Source organism: Saccostrea echinata, unplaced genomic scaffold, assembly GCF_033153115.1.
Source record: "Saccostrea echinata isolate AGI-Se365-2 ecotype Australia unplaced genomic scaffold, CSIRO_AGI_Sech_v1 ptg000022l, whole genome shotgun sequence".
In the NCBI taxonomy this organism is placed as follows: Eukaryota; Metazoa; Mollusca; class Bivalvia; order Ostreida; family Ostreidae; genus Saccostrea; species Saccostrea echinata.
Window position 1 is genome coordinate 1216246 of NW_026889771.1, and position 20116 is coordinate 1236361.

The 20116-nt window shown below is 35.3% G+C and overlaps 2 protein-coding genes across 2 annotated transcripts; both read right to left on the reverse strand.

The window, feature by feature from the left end:
• Positions 1 to 245: 245 nt before the first annotated feature.
• LOC133190180 (uncharacterized) lies at positions 246 to 3605 on the reverse strand. The gene is made up of 3 exons (XM_061325668.1): positions 3313 to 3605; positions 1832 to 3178; positions 246 to 710 (listed from the first exon to the last, which is right to left on the reverse strand). Exons 2-3 carry the CDS (start codon positions 3173 to 3175, stop codon positions 702 to 704), a joined length of 1353 nt encoding a protein of 450 aa, XP_061181652.1. The 5' UTR covers positions 3176 to 3178; positions 3313 to 3605; the 3' UTR covers positions 246 to 701.
• A 14636-nt stretch (positions 3606 to 18241) lies between these two features.
• LOC133190615 (uncharacterized) lies at positions 18242 to 19087 on the reverse strand. The gene has a single exon (XM_061326305.1). The coding sequence runs from the start codon at positions 19085 to 19087 to the stop codon at positions 18242 to 18244; it is 846 nt and encodes a 281-aa protein (XP_061182289.1).
• Positions 19088 to 20116: the final 1029 nt, after the last annotated feature.

Sequence of the window (20116 nt, forward strand, 5' to 3'; positions counted from 1 at the left end):
AGAAATCAATAATCTTGTTCTTATACGAACCACAAGATCATTAATTAAACCAAGTACAAAAATAATAATAACAGGAATATTCACATAGACACTCGCCCTGTAGTAACGGTAATGATGAACTGATGATCGAGACTGAACACTGTCGTAAAGAAAAATATGGATACATGTTTTACTGTTTTAATAAATAAAAAGCTGATGACGTTGGACGCACTCAAACCGGAAGTGAGGCTGGCTTCTGCTGTCTTATCTAGCCTTTATTTATTTCTCATATTTTCTTAATATTTTTTTTTTTATTAATTCAAACACAGATTAAAAACAAAATAATAAATATACAAAAAAAAATCTAAGTACAGCTCTAAAATTTATTCAAAATAAATACCAGAGCTGTCAATAGAAATTTAACTTCAAAGTCCTGACAGAATTTTGTTTTATGGCAGACACTGAGAATACAAATGTCAGTCTCGCAGCATTCCTAAGCTGATTTACTGCGGGACTGCTGTCAAAGGGTAACCAAATGGATGGACATTAATGGCGAACCAATCACAAAAAATCAAACACGGTCCCACAAATGTTTCTGGTACGAATCTGCTTATCTTTCAAGTACTAATCATTGCAAGTCATTGTTTAGAAGACAGTTGTACAATTGTTTTGTAGACTCTGATATTATCCCGTTAAAGGTAATGATAAGATTCCAGTCAACTTCACCCCATCTGAAAGAAAATTATATATCAGAATTTACACATAAATAATATTCATATCAAATTCAATTTTATAAAATAAGAAATAAAAAAAAAAAAAAAAAAAAAAAAAGGATAATTATACATGTTTTTGATGAGGAAATTCAATATCTTTTGAGGACAAATTTACATAATTTTTAAACAAAACCTTGGATTTGAAAATTATATTGATAAGTAATCTTCTAAATTTAGAAAAATATTTTTAAAATTTCGTACTGCAAATCATATCATCATCTATACCAGAATAAACTGGAAGATGGTATGGTATACCACTTTGCGGAAGAATCTGTATACATTTTGTAATAATGCTCAAATTACTGATGAATATCCTTGAATGTAAAGCTTTAGTTAATGTAAGAAAAATAATACACAGGCATCTACCGAACATTATTCAATTTATGGAATTAATGTCAACTCAAAAACGAAAAAAATCCTGAAAAAAACTATATATGCATGTTTATTTTCAAAATTTTGAAAATTTATGATGCTGTCTGTCCACCTTGATACATTTCCTCTTCTCCCTTTTTAATATTTATTCATTGTCTGTCATCCTTTTGTATTGTATATGTACCTCTGGCCAATTTGTATACAATGTATATATGCAATTAATGTACCCCATGTATCAATATTTTGGTTTGGGTGAATAAATTGAACTTGAGTAAATTATCCTCCGTTTGCACTAGTACTTTTCCCTAACCAAAATTCCTATCCTGCTTTAATCCTATCATTTACAATGTTCTCTCTACCACACCCCAGGCCTGTAGAATGCGGGGGGGGGGGGGAGGGGGCAGGGTGCCCCCTTTTTTCTGAGTATAGTATTTTGCTATAGTAAATTTTCCTTTAGATGCTGGTTCCCCCACCCACTTTATAATGTTGTAAGGTCGAGCACTGGCAAATTCCAAGATTTTGGACAGTAAATTAGCTTTTTTTGGCTTGTCAGATAACTTTGGAAAGCCCCCCCCCTTTAGGTAAGTTTGTTTTGGCTTGTCAGATTTTTTGGGGAAGTCCTCCCTTTTGAAACCGTTGCTACGGGCCTGCACCCCAATATCACATCACAGAGTTACTTCCATGTTATGTAATAGATGTTGACGTACCCGTTGCATTAAATTCCCAAGCACAGGTCGTCGATCAACGTATATCGGAAACGACCCAGGGGCAGAAAGTTGTGGAATTATGACACCAGCGCCCTCTCTTGACGTCCTGTATCTATCAGGCTGAAAAGGAAGATACGCTACGAAACGCATACCAATTTCCGGTACATCAATACCTACGTTTGGATATGGAATATAAAGAGGCAAATACGGGTACATCATTTCACGGTTATCTCTGTTAAAGGGAATAAGCAAGTTGAAAGGTTGGCCGGAAAGTTTAAAAGGAACGTAGGCTGGGTTGCTCCGGAAGTTTTTAATGTAGATTGGCATAGTGCCTCTTGGAAGGTCTGTTAAGCGTTGAGGAATAGGATACATTCCACCTCCTGTTGAATTTGAAAATATCTGAAGGTTAGGACTAGTGCGATCTAAAAGACCCTTAAGGTAAGAAAACCAAGAGTCATCACCTAAATCCGGAAATTGCAATGGAGCGAAACCGGGAAAAGCCGGTGCTAAGATTACCGGGGATGAAGTATTTTGTTGTGTCTGAGGAACATTTAATCCAATCATATTATTTGAATTTGGTCTGCTTTCTGCTCTAAAATTGATGTTTACTCTGTTTTCTGTAGATTCTCCGACACCATTAAGTAACGGTGCTTGTCTTATCTCAGGTCTATTATTAGTATTAATTCTGTTGCTTAAAGAATCCTCTTCATTCAGTAAATGTACTGGCCTAAGTTCTGAACCAATTGGTGGCCGAGAATCTAAATTTGCATTCCAGTTATTTGAAATTGGGTTATTTTGTAGGACATTGCTACCCAAACGAGAGCCGCTGTTAACTGGGGGCAACCCTGAAATTGGCTGTCCTTGACTGAATGTTTGGCTGTTTGTATTCAAATCGTTGTTGTTCCTCAAAGAATTGTCCCCAGTCATCGTTTCTCTAAACATATCCGTCATCACAGATTCCGCAACGGCTCCAAAATCCAAATTCCCTACATCCACAGAAACGCTTGGTTCTGTCACAAGACCTTGACCCTGTGGGTTAACTCTGCCAAAATTTAAACCTGACACTGACCCAGACAAAAGTGACGAAGTAGTTGGCATCGCGGGTGCAAATGAGTTTGCAGCATTTGGAAAGAGAATTTGTCGACGAGAGGGTAATGGTTGAGGAATAAAGTTCAGTCGTCTGTTGGATGGTATTGGTCTTGCAAACGGTGTCCCTGAAAACCGAGGAGCAGGGCCTAATGGAAACGACCGAGGCCTTCCGAACCTTATCTGGTTTGCTCCAATATTCTGTGTAAATCCATAATGAATGCACAGAGCAAAGGTTGCAAGCCAGAATAAGTCCATTTTCTGCAAAAGAGAAAACATTTCAATAAAGGATTATATGTGTGTAAAAAGTTGCTGAAACTTTCCAAAAATGTTTCATCAATGTCTGCAGATTTTACTGTCGGTATTATGAAGCAGGGGTCATTTGCAAGCCTTACCTTACCGACGACCTATAGCGAATCTGAAAAGAACCGGCCTCCTTTGACATGCAGTTTATAGCGAGGCATCTAGGGGGTTTTGTGATGAAATGCGCACGTGTTACCTGCAATTTCTGTCACTTTCGAGGTCCACCTCATTTGACAAGCCGCATATAGGCCTAGTGTCTCCGACAGTGGCGCTTTATTTATGATTTTTGTCTTAAATATTGATGGGTAAATATGATTAATATGCCATGAGTGCATGATGTCGTTGACAAATCAGCTTGTATGCAATAAGTATTCAATATACCGAGACTATAAAAAACGGCTAAAGACAAAGCGCTGTTGTTAGGGCAAGAAATTATAACAGGGCTCTGTGACTGTTTGTTGTGTGAAAATCGTGCTGTTCTTTTATTAGTGATTTAAGGAAAATAATTAAGAGACATAAAAAGCAATTATCTCATAACTTATGTTGACTAAGAGGAAATAATAGACTTTCTGCATCCTGATGATTTGGAAGGAAGCAATAAGGCATTTTTTAGGAAGTCCTTCATATACATCATATGCAAGATTAACTTTGACATAAAATATGCATTTAGAGTATTATGAAATACACTGACTGACTTAAATTGGTTCCATGAACTTAGCTTTCCCAATGTATTAATGTGCCTTTTTATAATAAATTCTCTGTCTTCTGGTTTTTTTGGTCTACTAGTATTAACTTCTCACAAGCCCAATTTCTTGTCCTGTATCTGGCGTTTTTAAACCAAGCACAATAGCTCGCCATAAAGCAAGGTCCTTGAATTGAACAAATTTAAAAAATCTTTTTCTAAAAAACCGTAAAGGAGATACGTTTTTTCCCAACAATTATACATAATCTCTTTTTAACAATTATTGAAATCGCGTGCATTTTAAAAATATTTGTTAAACTCTTGGTCCATAAATTATGAAATAAGCAAAATCATTGTTATTACAGGAGCGTATTACCTGGGAAAGGGCTACCCCCTCACTTTTTTCCCAAACATAAATTATCACCAAAGTGTTCTTTGAAAAGCTGCCCCCTTTTTTTTGCTGCGGTATAGCGGTATAGTTAAACTGATGTAATGTGCTAAATAATGTATTAATAAAGTTTGGTAGTGAAATAAAGTTGGAGTGACCTCCTCACTATATAACATATTTATTTCTAAAGTATGTAATAACTTATAAAAATTGAAAAAAAAGTCTGAAATCTACGAAATATTTATTGAATGGATGCAAAACGAGGCCATGCAATAGACATACATATGCTACACAAAAAAGTATCACTAATATGAAAACAGTTCATGCTTTGCAATTTTTTTCCCTCAAGACATTCTAGATAATCTTTATTTCTAATCATAGGATTGCATCATATTAATAATTTGAGAGAGAGAGAGAGAGAGAGATTTTCATTCAATACAGATTTATATGGTTTTTCATTTATAGTAGTGATGGTCCTGACCAGGAAGAGGCGTGTAATTAACGGTAAGGCTATCACGCAGGCTTGTATGCTCACAAATGTGCACAGGATTTTTCTTTAATCTAAAATAAGTTTTTAAGATAAAAATAATCTTAAGGAAACATATATGAAAACTACAATAAGGAAAAATGCTTACACGGAAAAAACATAAACATAAATAGTAAAATCTACCATATCTTTAACGTCTGGTTTCCAAAGAGCAAGAGAGAAAGGGTACAATGGCGGAAGAAAAGAATTAAGAAAGAAGTTAAAATGGAAGAAAATATCCTAAAAGAAAACTTCTAAATGATCTGAAGTCCGTTCGTGGAAGAAAACCAAGATGAATTGGGTACTTGAGCACTGACCTCACAAAATTATACTCCCACTTCCTGTTACTATCTCGTTATAACGACCTAATCATCTCACGTCATAACGAGTTAGTATTCAAGACGTCCATGGACATTTTATTAATAAGAGTTGAAAGAACATCAAAACAAACATACCAGCAATTTAAACATTATTATTTGATTGATTGTTTGTTTGTTTGTTGTTTTACGTCCCATTCGAGAATTTTTCATTCATATATAGACGTCACCATATACCGGTGAAGGGCTTCAAATTTTGACCTTTACTCGGCACTCAGTGCCATTGAGCAGTGAGGGATCTTTATCGTGTCAACGCCTGCCGTGACACGGGGCCTCGGTTTTTAAGGTCTCATCCGAAGGACCCGCAACTTTCACTTCAAAGTGCCGAGCGCATGGCGAAGGAACAGTTGCTATACCCATTTTTTATCGACTTAGGTCTGTCGCGGCCGAGATTCGAACTCACGACCTCCCGATCACGGAGCGAGCGATCTACCGACTGAGCTACCGTGAACGGTCATTACTATTTGAATACTCAAGTGAGTCATGCGTCATTCTTCAGCGTCATGCATTGCTTACAGAATCAGAAAAAAATGACTTCGTGAAAGCTATTTCAGCGTTTATTCCTAGTCATTGTCTTAAAAGCACATTTTAAGACCCAAAAACGTTACAGATAATGTTAAATAATGTTAATTTCGTATTAAAATTACAATACTTACGTTGCACCTATACGGAATCCCAATATTTTTGAATTTGATATAACGAATTGTCGAATTTGTGATGACGAATTTAATTCGTTATAACAATTTCTTTGAATTCGTTATAACGAATTTTATCTGTTATAACAGATTTGTTGAATTCTTTATTACGAATTCAAAAAATTAATGTAACAAATTCAATTCGTTTTAAGAGATTCTAAAATTTGTTATAACGAATAAATTTGTTTCATCAAATTCAACAATCAGGGTCTATAGAAAAATATATATGAATTCGAGATGACGAATTTTCGAATTGATTTTAAAGATTTTGATTCTTTATAACAAATTTGAGAATTCCTTTCAAAGAATTAAATTCGTAATAACAAGATCGTGAATCCGTAAAAACGAGTTTAATTCGTTATAACAATTTTTTGAATTTGTTATTATGAATGAAACAAATCTGTTATAACAGATAAAATTTGTTATAATTCAAAGGAATTTTTATAACGAATTTTTAAAAAGTCGTTATAAATATCCAAATAAGGAAAGACGTTATTTTAATTAGATCCAGGGCCGGCGCGCCGGGCGCACCCCCCGTTTGATTTTTTTGTATGTAGAACTTATATATCCATTATCCTAAAATCAAGGAAAAAACATCTTATTTGTAAGAATTCGTCAGCTTCCGGGGGCTTCGCCTCCGGGCCCCCACCAGGGCTTTGCCCTAGACCCACTGGGGACTTCAATGCAGGCCCCCAACCCACCCCCCTGCCTTCTACTGCGCCCTCCTCCCTCCCCCCTAGATCCTCCACTGAAGTCAGCACTCTGCTTGTGAAAATCCAGGATATATTCAGATGCAGCATGGGCTTTGCTGGCCATGTATTAAAAATTCATGTCAAATTTGAAAAAAAAATTCTTTCCTCTTGGAAAAAAGCAGGCAAACTATTTGCATGGGTAAAATGAGCAATTAGCCTTCAACCAAATTTGTTAAATCCATGACCTTCGTAGATGTGTCTGGCATCAGAGAAGGACTAAGTTGGTTTAACATGGAAAATATATTACACATTTAAATATCTTTTTACCTAGAAATCTAATTACAATTGTTTAAATTATTTTTTTGAGAAATTAACCCTATATTTAATTGTGAAATTCATGTCCCGAGGGTATGATTTCAGGCCCCGGGGTGGGCTAAGTTCATCATGTATTGAAAGAAAAAGGCGTAATAACGCCTTTTTGAAAGGCGTGATAACGCTTTTTAGAAAGGCATAATAACACCTTTTGGAAAGGCTCAATAACGCCTTTTGAAAAGGCGTAATAATGTCTTTTGGAAAGGCGTAATAACGCCTTTTGAAAAAGCGCAATAACGCTTTTTCAAAAGGCATAATAACGCATTTTAGAAACACGTAATAACGCCTTTTGGAAAGGCGTAATAATGCCTTTTAGAAAGGCATAATAACGCCTTTTAGAAAGGCGTGATAACGCCGTTTAGAAAGGCGTAATAAGGCCTTTTTCGCGTTATCACGCCTTTTTCGCGTTATTACGCCTTTTGAAAAGGCGTTATAACGCCTTTTTTCGCGTTATTACACCTTTTTGAAAGGCGTTATAACGCCTTTTTATATATTTTTTTCTCCTTAGATTAATCCTAATAGGCTTTCGTACGAATTAGACTCGGCCTCGTTAAGTTAGAATTGTTCAAGACACCGGCCCGTAGAATGGGGGATGGGGAAGAGGAGGGCAACCCCTGTACTTTTTTCTGAGTACAGTATTATTTGCTACGGTAAATTTTCCTTCAGATGCTGGTTGCCCCCCCCCCCCCCCCCGGTATAGTTTAACTGATGTAATGTGCTAAATAATGTATTAATAAAGTTTGGATAGTGAAATAAAGTTGGAGTGACCTCCTCACTATATAACATATTTATTTTTAAAGTATGTAATAACTTATAAAAATTGAAAAAAACCAGTCTGAAATCTACGAAATATCCCTAACAAAAAATACTATAGTTAAATATAGTTTACTATAGTAAACCATAGTTAACTATAGTAAATCAAAGTGTCAAAGTGATCACTATAGTAAATCAAAATTTTCAAAGTGATCACTATAGTAAATCAAAGTTTTCAAAGTGATCACTATAGTGTCAAAGTGATCACTATAGTAATTCAAAGTTTTCAAAGTGATCACTATAGTGTCAAAGTGATCACTATAGTAATTCAAAGTTTTCAAAGTTATCACTATAGTGTCAAAGTTATCACTAGTAAATCAAAATTTTCATAGTGATCAATAAGTAAATCAAAGTGTCAAAGTGATCAGTATAGTATCAAAGCGATCACTATAGTAAACCAAAGTTTTCAAAGTAATCACTATACTAAATCAAAGTTTTCACCATAGTAAATCAAAGTTTTCATAGTGATCACTATAGTAAATGAAAGTTTTCATAGTTATCACTTTAGTAAATCAAAGTGTAAAAAGTTATCACTATCGTAAATCAAAGTGTCAAAGTTATCACTATAGTAAATAAAAGTTTTCATAGTGTCAAAGTTATCACCATAGTTAACTATAGTTAACTATAGTATTTTTTGTTAGGTATTTATTGAATGGATGCAAAACGAGGCCATGCAATAGACAAACATATGCTACACAAAAAGGTGCTTTGCAATTTTTTCCCTCAAGACATTCTAGATAACCTTTATTTCTTATCATGGGATTGCATCATATTAATAATCTGAGAGAGAGAGAGAGAGAGAGAGAGAGAGAGAGATATTTTCATTCAATACAGATTTATATGGTTTTTCATTTATAGTAGTGATGGTCCTCACCAATAAGAGCCGTGTAATTAACGGTAAGGTATTGTATTCTCATACATGTGCACAGGATTTTTCTTTAATCTAAAATAAGTTTTTAAGATAAAAATAATCTTAAGGAAACATGTATGAAAACTACAATAAGGAAAAATGCTTACACGGAAAAAACATAAACATAAATAGTAAAATCTACCATATCTTTAACGTCTGGTTTCCAAAAAGCAAGATAGAAAGGGTACAATGGCGGAAGAAACGAATTAAGAGAAAGAAGTTAAAATGGAAGAAAATATGCTAAAAGAAAACTTCTAAATGATCTGAAGTCCGTTCGTGAAAGGAAACCAAGATGAATTGGGTACTTGAGCACTGAACTCACAAAATTATACCCCCACTTCCAGTTAGTATCTCGTTATAAGGACTTATTCAGCACACGTCATAACGAGTTAGTATTCAAGACGTCCATGGACATTTATTAAATAAGAGTTGGAAGAACATCAAAAGAAGCATACCAGCAATCCAAGTATTATTATTTGAATACTCAAGCGAGTCATGCGTCATTCTTCAGCGTCATGCATTGCTTACAGAACCAGTAAAACTGACGTCGTGAAAGCAGCAGCGTTTATTCCTAATCATTGTCTTAAAAGCACATTTTAAGACCCATAAACGTTACAGATAATGTAAAATAATGTTAATTTCTAATTAAAATTACAATACTTAGGAGAGGTGTTACGTTGCACCTATACGGAATCCCATTTAGGACCTATCAAAAATATTTTTGAATTTGATATAACGAATTGTCGAATTTGTTATAACGAATTTAATGCGTTATAACATTATCTTTGAACGAATTTTATCTGTTGTAACAGATTTTTTGAATTCGTTATTACGAATTCAAAAATTTGTTATAACAAATAACAAATTAAATTCTTTTAAACAGATTCTAAAATTTGCTCAAGTACCCAATTCATCTTGGATTTCTTCCACGAACGGACTTCAGATCGTTTGAAGTTTTCTTGTAGGATATTTTCTTCCATTTTAACTTCTTTCTCTTAATTCGTTTCTTCCGCCATTTTACCCCTTCTATCTTGCTCTTTGGAAACCAGACGTTAAAGATATGGTAGATTTTACTATTTATGTATATGTTTTTTTCGTATAAGCATTTTTCCTTATTGTAGTTTTCATACATGTTTCCTTAAGATTATTTTTATCTTAAAAACTTATTTTAGATTAAAGAAAAATCCTGTGCACATGTATGAGCATACAAGCCTGCGTGATAGCCTTACCGTTAATTACACGCCTCTTCCTGGTCAGGACCATCACTACTATAAATGAAAAACCATATAAATCTGTATTGAATGAAAATCTCTCTCTCTCTCTCTCAAATTATTAATATGATGCAATCCTATGATTAGAAATAAAGGTTATCTAGAATGTCTTGAGAGAAAAAAATTGCAAAGCATGAACTGTTTTCATATTAGTGATACTTTTTTGTGTAGCATATGTATGTCTATTGCATGGCCTCGTTTTGCATCCATTCAATAAATATTTCGTAGATTTCAGACTGGTTTTTTTTTCAATTTTTATAAGTTATTACATATGTTAGAAATAAATATGTTATATAGTGAGGAGGTCACTCCAACTTTATTTCACTACCAAACTTTATTAATACATTATTTAGCACATTACATCAGTTTAACTATACCACTATACCGCGGCAAAAAATGGGGGGGGGGGGGTGGCAACCAGCATCTGAAGGAAAATTTACTGTAGCAAATAACTATACTCAGAAAAAAGTACGGGGGTTACCCCCTTCCCCACCCCCCATTCTACGGGCCTGCGTGTTCAACAATTCTAACTTCTCGAGGCCGAGTCTAACTCGAGTGGGCATAACGAGGCCGAGTCTAACTCGAGTGAGCGTCACTTTGCGCAGCTTTTTAGTTTCATGCAGTCGTAGGCTTGGAAGCCCATTTAGAACCTATCAAAAATATTTTTGAATTCGATATAACAAATTTTAGAATCTATAATAACGAATTTAATTCGTTATAACAATTTCTTTGAATTCGTTATAACGAATTTTATCTGTTATAACAGATTTGTTGAATTCGTTATTACGAATTCAAAATTTGTTATAACAAATTAAATTCGTTATTACAGATTCTAAAATTTGTTATAACGAATTAAATTCGTTTCATCAAATTCAACAATCGGGGTCTATAGAAAAATATATATGAATTCGATATAACGAATTGTCGAATTGATTTTAACGAATTTAATGCGTTATAACAAATTAAAGAATTAAATTCTTAATAACAAGATTTCGAATTCGTAAAAACGAGTTTAATTCTTTATACCAATTTTTTGAATTTGTTATAATGAATTAAACAAATCTGTTATAACAGATAAAATTCATTATTAGCAGACCTATTTTTGTATTCATATGAAGCAGAATTTGTCCAAAATCTTTTCGAGAAAAGAAGAAAATACTTGCTGTGGCCTTCAACTCGACTGACACATCTGTTTCATATTTGGATATTCTATTAGAAAAAGACGTTAATGGTAATCTAACAACAAAGCTTTGTGATGAACGTGATGACTTTAACTTTTCAATCGTCAACTTCCCTTATCTATGCAGCAATATACCCTTATCACCTGCATACGGAGTTTATATCTCTCAGCTGTTTTGATATGCCAGAGCATGTTCTACGTATGAACAATTTCTAAAACGAGGTAAGTTATTGACAAACAAGTTGATGAAACAGGAATATCAGCAGTCTCGTTTAAAGTCATCATTTCGGAAGTTCTATGGTCGATACAATGACCTAGTCAGCAATTCAGCATTTGCAATCTGTCATTGAGTCAAATGCTGACTGACTTTTTTCATACTAATTGTTAGGTCATTATTTACACACTAAATTGTCGACGGATTTTTCCGTAATTTCCCGATCATGACAAGGAGCGCACGGCGGGTGTGACCGGTCGGCAGGGGATGCTCACTCCTCCATGGCACCTGATCCCACCTCTGATGTCTTAGAGGTCCGTGTTTGCTCTTCTCCTATTTTGTGATGTTTAATGGACTTTTGAGCTTGAATACTGTTCGTTATCTCCACATATTTCATTATAACGAATTCAAAGATATTGTTTTAACGAATTAAATTAAATAAGAATGGAAATAGCCATTGTTAATTGACAATACGTCGTCGATATATCTAAATGTCGAGTTGAAGGCCACAGCAAGTGTTTTCTTCTTTTCACGTACAAGATTTTGGACAAATTCTGCTTCATATGAATACAAAAAAAGGTCTGCTAATAACGGGGCGCAATTGGTACCCATGGATATTCCAATAGATTGTTGGAAGACCTGGTCTCCAAAAACCACATAGATATTGTCAATCAGAAGCTCAAGCATCTTTTTAATGTCAACTTCAGAGTACTTGTGTGTACAATCAGAATGTTTTTAACAAAATAATTTTGCAAATGACCAATGACAAGGTAAGTATATTTACGAGTTCCATTTTTATTGAAAAAGCAGCTGTCAATGATATCAAAAAGCCTGGACTTCACAATTCGTTATATCAAATTCAAAAATATTTTGATAAGTACTAAATGGGCTTCCGTACACCTACGACAGCATGAAACTAAAAAGCTGCGCAAAGTCATGCGCACTCGAGTTAGACTCGGCCTCGTTATGCCCACTCGAGTAACACTCGGCCTCGTTCAGAATTGTTGAACACACAGGCCCGTAGAACGGGGGATGGGGAGGGGGGTAACCCCCGTACTTTTTTCTGAGTATAGTTATTTGGTACAGTAAATTTTCCTTCAGATGCTGCCCCCCCCCCCCCCCCACACACACACACTTTTTGATGTTGTAAGGTCGAGTACTGGAAAATTCCAGGATGTGGACAGTAAATAAGCTTTATTTTTTATTAATTTTTTTTTTTGCTTGTCAGATTGAAGTATACTGTTTTGTGCAGTACACAATTTCACAAGACCTTTTTTTGCAGATCTTGCCAAGGTGTTGTGTAGTTCTCAGTCACTGATACTTTGGACATGTTTAAAGTAACTTTGCATCAATCTGTCACACAATTCTGTAAATTCTGTGAATTTTGAGTCGAACATGCTCAATATGAATAGAGTTGTTCGGATAATTTCAGAGATATTAATTGGTGCAGGAAACCAATAGGTGGGACTTGCATATCTCACAGTTTTAAGCAACACCACCAAAAGTCTACACTATTGGTAAAATTGTTCTAAATGACCGGTGAATCTTACTAAGTCTGAATGATGTATTCGACATACAAAGGAATATGATAAAGAGTGATTTCTGAGTAAGCATATGGCTCTGGACACGTCACTGTCAGTTCAGCGATGTTGACTTTGGCCTCTTGATAGAGCACTGCTGAAATACATCAGTGAATACGAGAGTGTACGGGAAGTTTTCAGATACATTTTTAGAATCTTGCACCTTTTCCTGATCGCGGCTTGATAGTAGCTACTTTTGTTGATAGTTACAGAGTGATTTTAAGTAGAGGAAAAGACCACTACAGTTGTTACGTGTGTAAACATGATGTGCATACTAACAAGAGTTAGACATCGGACAGAACCAGACAAAACTTTGGAAATATTCTTCATTTTCTTATTTCTCCATGTAAAGTTATAACATGGCCGTAGGAACCGGGGGCACGGGGGAAGGGGGCGGGGTCCCCCCCCCCCAAATAATTTTGCCGATATATAGATTACTATAGTAAATATAGATACTATATGATTGTGCCCCCTCAATAAAAACTACTGATGACCTTTTTTTTTTTTTTTTTTTTTTTGCTTGTCATGGAATTCTTGGTAGTTGATGACCTTGTTTTTTGCTTGTCAGGAAATTTTGGTAGTGCCCCCTCAACTGTCAACTGAAAATGTATGGCTGTGCGCCCCCCCCCCCCCCCCCCAAAAAAACCAACTGAATTTGCTTCCTACAGGCCTGTATAAAGACACTGACTGCTTAGATTGAGCTAAGATTTTAATCTTATGGTTTCGCAAGTTTTAAAAGATTTGCCTGTCGTCTATCAATGTATAGATCATTGGGCTGAATTGACCAAAGCGGAGTAACTCTGACCACCGTCCAACCATAACAGAGGTTTAGGATTGGCTTTTGTGTACAACATACTGTTAAAAAAGAGGGGAAAAAACGCATAATAAGAATAATACCCTGAATTTGTCACAATTTTTTAGATGGATATGATTCATTTTAGTAAAATACATAATTTTTTAACGCTATTACCGACAGCCATTCTACAAAACTCACAGACAAAAAGACCCGATTTTGCATAATACTGAAATTTGGTCTTTTTTGGTTACACTTTTCTTTTGTTAGTTTCTGATCCACATCCTCCAGGTACAAAACGGCTATCAAAAGCTTAATATTTTGATCTGTTTTTGTTTTCCTGAAAATTGACGCTACCTAAAAATCTGCATCTGATGATGCATATCGCAAAAAAGGAAACTGGGCAACTGGAAGCATGTGTACTACTGTCTACAATTGCAAGAGGTTTTAATGTTGCACAAAGCACCATATTTAACTTATAAAACAATTACTAAGTACCAAGAGCATGGTACAACGATCGCGAAAAATATGGCAGACTACGCGTGACATCTGCAGAACGCTTTGCATGATGTTCATCAACATTTCAGAATGACGTAGTCGACAGCATTAGCTATCCTTAAACTGCTCAGAATATCTTAGAACAAGAACATTTGCAATTGACTACCATATGGTGAAATTATCGCCAGAGGATTTATTCATGCCATTGTTCTGACCCTACAACACCGCCAATATCGACTTCAAAGGTCTCAAACCAACAGAGTATGTCCAAAGTAACGCCGCTGAACAGTTTGGTACAGCTACTGCACAGGCGCTTGACGTTTTTAACCTTTCTTTCCATAAATAAAAAATCCCTCATACTATAATATTATAGTATGGGGGATTTTTTATTTATGGAAAGAAAGGTTAAAAACGTCAAGCGCCTGTGAGCTACTGCCGTACTGGTCCAAAATTTGTAAGTCAGAGTGCATAAGCTTTGTAATCAAAGTTTTACAAAAAAAAACTGCCTCTGGGGGTTGATAGATTTGATGGTGGTAGTATTTTGAAGTTTGTTTGTTTGTTTGTATGTTGTTTAAAGTCCCTCTCGAGAATTTTTCACTCATATGGAGACGCCGCCACTTGCCAATTTAGGGCTGCAAATTCTAACCTATGCTCGGCACTCAAGGCCATTGAGCAGTGAGGGATCTTTTTCGTGCCAACACCTACTGCGACAGCGGACCTCGGTTTATACAGTCTCATCCGATGGACCCGCAGTGGATTAGAACCCGCGACGTAAGAATCTATCCTTACTCCGCGACTTTTGAGCTGACGCTCTAATCCCTGCTCCACGCGGGCGACGTATTTTGAAGTGGAAAACGGTATTATATACAAGTAGGACTGATTTGGTCCATATTCAAAGGGCTTTGACGGAAAACGGCACTCTAACAATCCTAACTGAACATGCATTTCTAATAATGCAGCATCCCGGAGCCGTATTTCAATCTGACAATACACAGAGGCTCAACTGACATGCGCATTCTTGGAAAGCCACAGCATCCTGTTCTGTCTTGGCCATCTAAATCGCCAGATTGAGCATGCATTGAACAAAATGGATAGGCATATCCGCCAAAGCAAGCGCATCCCCAGACTCTGCAAGAGCTGACCAAAGCTTTATATTAAGAGTGAGATAGCATTCCAATACAGTATTTTTCGTCCATTTGGATGGCCTTTTAGGCTATCATTGGTGTCGGGGGGATACTAGATATTGATCTTTGCTGACCTTGAACTGTCTATGATTGTAAAATTCTTAAGTAATTTTGTCATTTAGATTGTAGATCCATTGTTTACCACAGTTCTTTATTATGAATACGTCATTCTACTGAATAATTCTTATGAATGTGTCACTGAAATTTTACTAAGTGTTTCTTTCTTTCTTTCTTTCTTTCTTTGAAGAGTATACTATTGCTATGACCAATTAAAAAAACATGGGCCCTCTTATCAAGTTAAGAATTTAAGATAACATGGTGGAATCATACAAAGTAGTCCAAAGATTTTTTTCAGGGGTAGTTCATTCCGTAAGTAAGTCTGCATCTTAGAGGAAAAGTTTGCATTTAAGAATTTTTTGTAGTATCTTATTTTAAATGGCAATATGTTATTAAAAATTCGTACAATGAAGCATATGGATATTTTTTTGTTGAAGAAGTTCATGCAGCAGTGTCTTCTGTTGTCCATTTTGATGAGTTCTCCTCAAATCTACAATTAAAATTCAATGCAAAATTGTGAAAAAAAAAATGAATTTTCCCAAAATAAATATTAATTTAGTCTGATTTTACCATGTTTTACCCCCCCCCCCCCCAAAAAAAAAAGAAATTAAGGATGTTTTGATAAATACCCAACTTTATCCAGATTTTAGGTATCCTATGACCTAGAGAATCCATAATTTCGGCCATTACGAAGAAAATGTACGTAAAGAATTTTTCAGGTTGAATAATACACTAAGTAACTTACCATACCAACGTGATTTTTTTTTGGCTTTGTGGTTTACAGACACCAAAAGAAGAAAATCTATAGTTTAAACCAGACCATTTACCATAAAGCATTGTGGAAAACTACATATGTATGAAACAGTTTATACTTAGCAAGGTGTTTTGACTCACAATATCCGTTAGTTTCCTATGCACATGTATTAATATGATATTCATTATTTTTAAATTTGCAAATATTTTCTTTAAAAGAAGTTATTGAAGAGAAAATAATATGGGGTAAGAGGTCATAGCGTAATCGAATCACAGAACGCGATTATTTTCTGTCACAGTGAGGTGGCTTCTGAACTTCTAACTTAAAAGCGATGACAGAGATAAAATGACTGAAACACGTGGATATTTTTTTTTCAATCAACAGCTAGATGCCCATTAAATATTCCTTATTTGTCTTAAATTTACGATTATTTACAAGTCTCGATTCATTTTTCTCTAACTCACAGGGAATCAGGAGGTTTTGTCACTCGGCCTAACCTGTTGATGAAGGAGACAGAATCATCCGAGGTTTGCCGAATGGAGGACTTGCTTATGGATTGTGGAAAACAACCAAGAATTTCCGATTTGCTAGCTCTGTCTGGTAAATAATCGCGAATTCAGGACAAATAAATTATTACACTTAAACAGGATACGAACAGAACAGGTTTGCACACCATCTTCTCCCAGACCTGCTTCTTGCATAAACTCCATTAGTAAAGCTGTTTTTACGTTGAAAATCTCCCTCGAAGTGGGACCCCGATTGTGTTTCTTTTATGCATACCCAGTCCCTGATATACCGGAGAGGGACAATCTCTAAAACGTAACAAAAACGGAAAAATGATATCAGAAATCGCAATATAGGTATACTAGACTAGAAATTCATATATCTTGGATAATTTATCGTGCCTTAAAAACTCTCAGAAAGTGTTGGGGGTGATGGTGGGGGAGTAAACGTCAGATTTCTGTGATTAAAAGTCCACTCAATCTTTTATGGTGATTTCTTCGAAAGTATTTTGGATTTTCATTTTGGTTTTGGTTAGCAAATTGGAGTTTCGACTAACATATATGTAACGACAGACAAACTTGGGAATGATCTTGTTTAATAATCTTAGTAGGCCCGTAAGAAGCAATTTCAGTTGGGGGGGGGGGGGGAAACAACCAAACATTTTCAGTTTGGGGGCACTAACAAAGATTCAAAATTTCCTTGACAAGCAAAAAAAGGGTCATCAGATGGTATTATTGAGGGGGCGCAAGCATATAGTAGCTATGTCTATATATCGCAAAATTATTGGGGGGGCACGCCCCCCCCCCGTTCCTACAGATATGCTATGCATAGAGGTCATCAACCTAAAAAATGACGTGGGTAGCACGTGACCTTATGTACACATTGCAATAAGCTTATCTTTGGCCATTCTAATAAAAGACTATATTCAACTGATCTTGCTCTGGGGCCATAAAATTTGGTTGAGTTCACTTTTGATCCCAGTCTCACTTTTCCACTACAGTATTCCTTTTGTACAAATGCGATTGAAATCAAAAGTGAACTCGTCTAAGTTGAATGACCCTGGAGCCTGAAAATTTACAAAACTAAAAAAAACAAACACTTTTTGGGGTATACACATATTTGGAAAGGCGTGTATATTGTCTAACAAAACAAGTATCCCCCGGCCACCCCCAATACATTTATTTCTCTGGGATAGAGCATATTTACATCTAAAAAAAATTCAAAGAGTCGAACACTAAATATTTCGTAGTTTTCATATTTATTCATAGAAATAAGGCGCGAATCAGACTTTATAAAATGTTTCTTCAATAGTTTACAAATTTGTCGTCTTAGTATGATTTTCTGTATCACATTCTAAGGAAATATGGTTCATTGATAATAAAATACTGCTGAAAACGTGGAAACTATTAATTCATTTCGTCATCAATTCTATGATACAGCTAAAAAGACAAAAGCCGAAGCAATATCTAAGTATTTTGTAAGCCCAAGAAATATATTGCATTCTCATTAATATTGTTCTTAGGTATGTATCTTAAAATTGAATTGTCAGACCATTTGGTTGCATTCTGCTGAATCTGACTCTGTATGGTACATATTTTGGAAAATCTTCCCTACGGGAGGTGACAGGAACTGAAACAGGTAGACAGTTGCTCTGAATTCTATTTACATTTGGCTGAAATGGAATAAAAATTACGTAATTTCTGTTTCCAGACCGGTTATTGATTGAAAGTTGCGTGTAGGGTATCAGGAGGGGGAAATCGGGATAGGCTAATCTCCTTGTCTCCCTGTGGAACGGAACCCTTAATGGAGCCCCTGTACTATCGAGTCTATAAGGAACATAAGCAATAGGGTCTGTTCTTTTTGATAATACATATATTGGAGAAATCCCTAAAGGAAGCTCGGATACACGTTGCGGCACTGGGTCAAGCATGGTATTTATTGAAGTCACATCCGAAACAAGAGATGGAAGTCTTGGATATGCTCGATCAAATTCTGCCTTTATCCTTGTATAGCAAGAGTCTTCATCCGTCAACGACAAACTAACGGGCTGAAATCCCTGATACTGAGAATAAAACACTGATTTCCGATCCCCGTTTGTTTGTCTTGCGTTTAATAAAGATGAAAGTGCCTCGTTTTGGATTCTGTTTGTACCACGTGCTTCCTCTCCTAGCACTTCCGGTAGTGACTCAATTTGGATTGGAGTCTCTATAACTTCACTGTTTAAAATTCTATAAGGTATGATGGAGTTCGAGACTAACCCTGATCTCTGACCAGAAGAGGATCCACTTACTGTCCATCTGCTCCTTCGAATCTCTGTTTGAGAGATGCACACATGGAGTATGCTGATAGCCAAGACAGAATAAACTAAAAGGCGCATCTTTGATCACGTATGTTTCCTGTTCAAAAAAAAAAAATTAAATCTTATAACAATTTTCTAGATGACTTGCAGCAAGTTAGTCTGATTTTATTCTTTAGAACAGCTGAATAGTGTATCTAAACTGCATGATTAACACGAGACAAATGTTCGATATTAACCAAAAAAAAAAAAAAAAGACAGATGTCAATTAACGTTATTCACGGTATAATGTTATCTTTACTTTTATTGATGTATATTATCTATACTTTTTATTTTGAATATAATTTTTTTAAAATTTAATGTAAAATTTACAAGATTAATATTTACAGAAAAGATAAATGAAAACTTTTTCTTTCTATGAAGTTTTTGTAACGCAGGAAAAATCAGAAGTTAGCAAATTAAGTGCATACATAATCATGAATATAAGATCCCCATACTCCTGTGTGACTTTATATGCAGTAGAATTTGGTCAGATCAGCGTAATTTTCCTGTAATATTTTACCACATGAGACATTAAACTGTTCATTGTTGGCCATTTTGATGACATTGGTTGATTTATGTTCTGTTGTGCTTTCTTCATGTTGTGCCCTTTTCGTCCATATTGTAATTCTTTGCACATACAGCGATTTACCAATTCACATAAGATTCCGACATTTCTTATGTTTTATAATAATAATCTTCCGATTTTATAAAAAAAAAAAATTGAAACGTGTTGATTGGAGAAGTTAGAATGTGAAAACTATCAATTTTTCAAAAATAAAACAAAAGTACTGAGTGAAATCACTTATTGGTCCCATTGGGGGGAAATGTGGAATTTTAAGGACAGTTTTGTTTTAATTTACTAATACAAGACTTCCTTTAAAGGACATTTATAAAACAAACAGTGTATAGTGTAATGACCTTTTAGACGTGAATTGAAATTTAGAAAAAGAATGTATTTAAGAACAATTTCTTTCTTCCAAAAGAGTTGTGAGCCTAGTTTATGTTTAAACTTAATAGCAGTATGCCGAAACCTTTTTTATTGTAGAGTCTCATCAATAATTTCTCAAG

What these genes read in the sequence shown, in the direction of transcription:
- LOC133190180 (XM_061325668.1), bottom strand. Translation starts at nt 3,175, where the DNA reads ATGGACTTATTCTGGCTTGCAACCTTTGCTCTGTGCATTCATTATGGA.
- LOC133190615 (XM_061326305.1), bottom strand. Translation starts at nt 19,087, where the DNA reads ATGCGCCTTTTAGTTTATTCTGTCTTGGCTATCAGCATACTCCATGTG.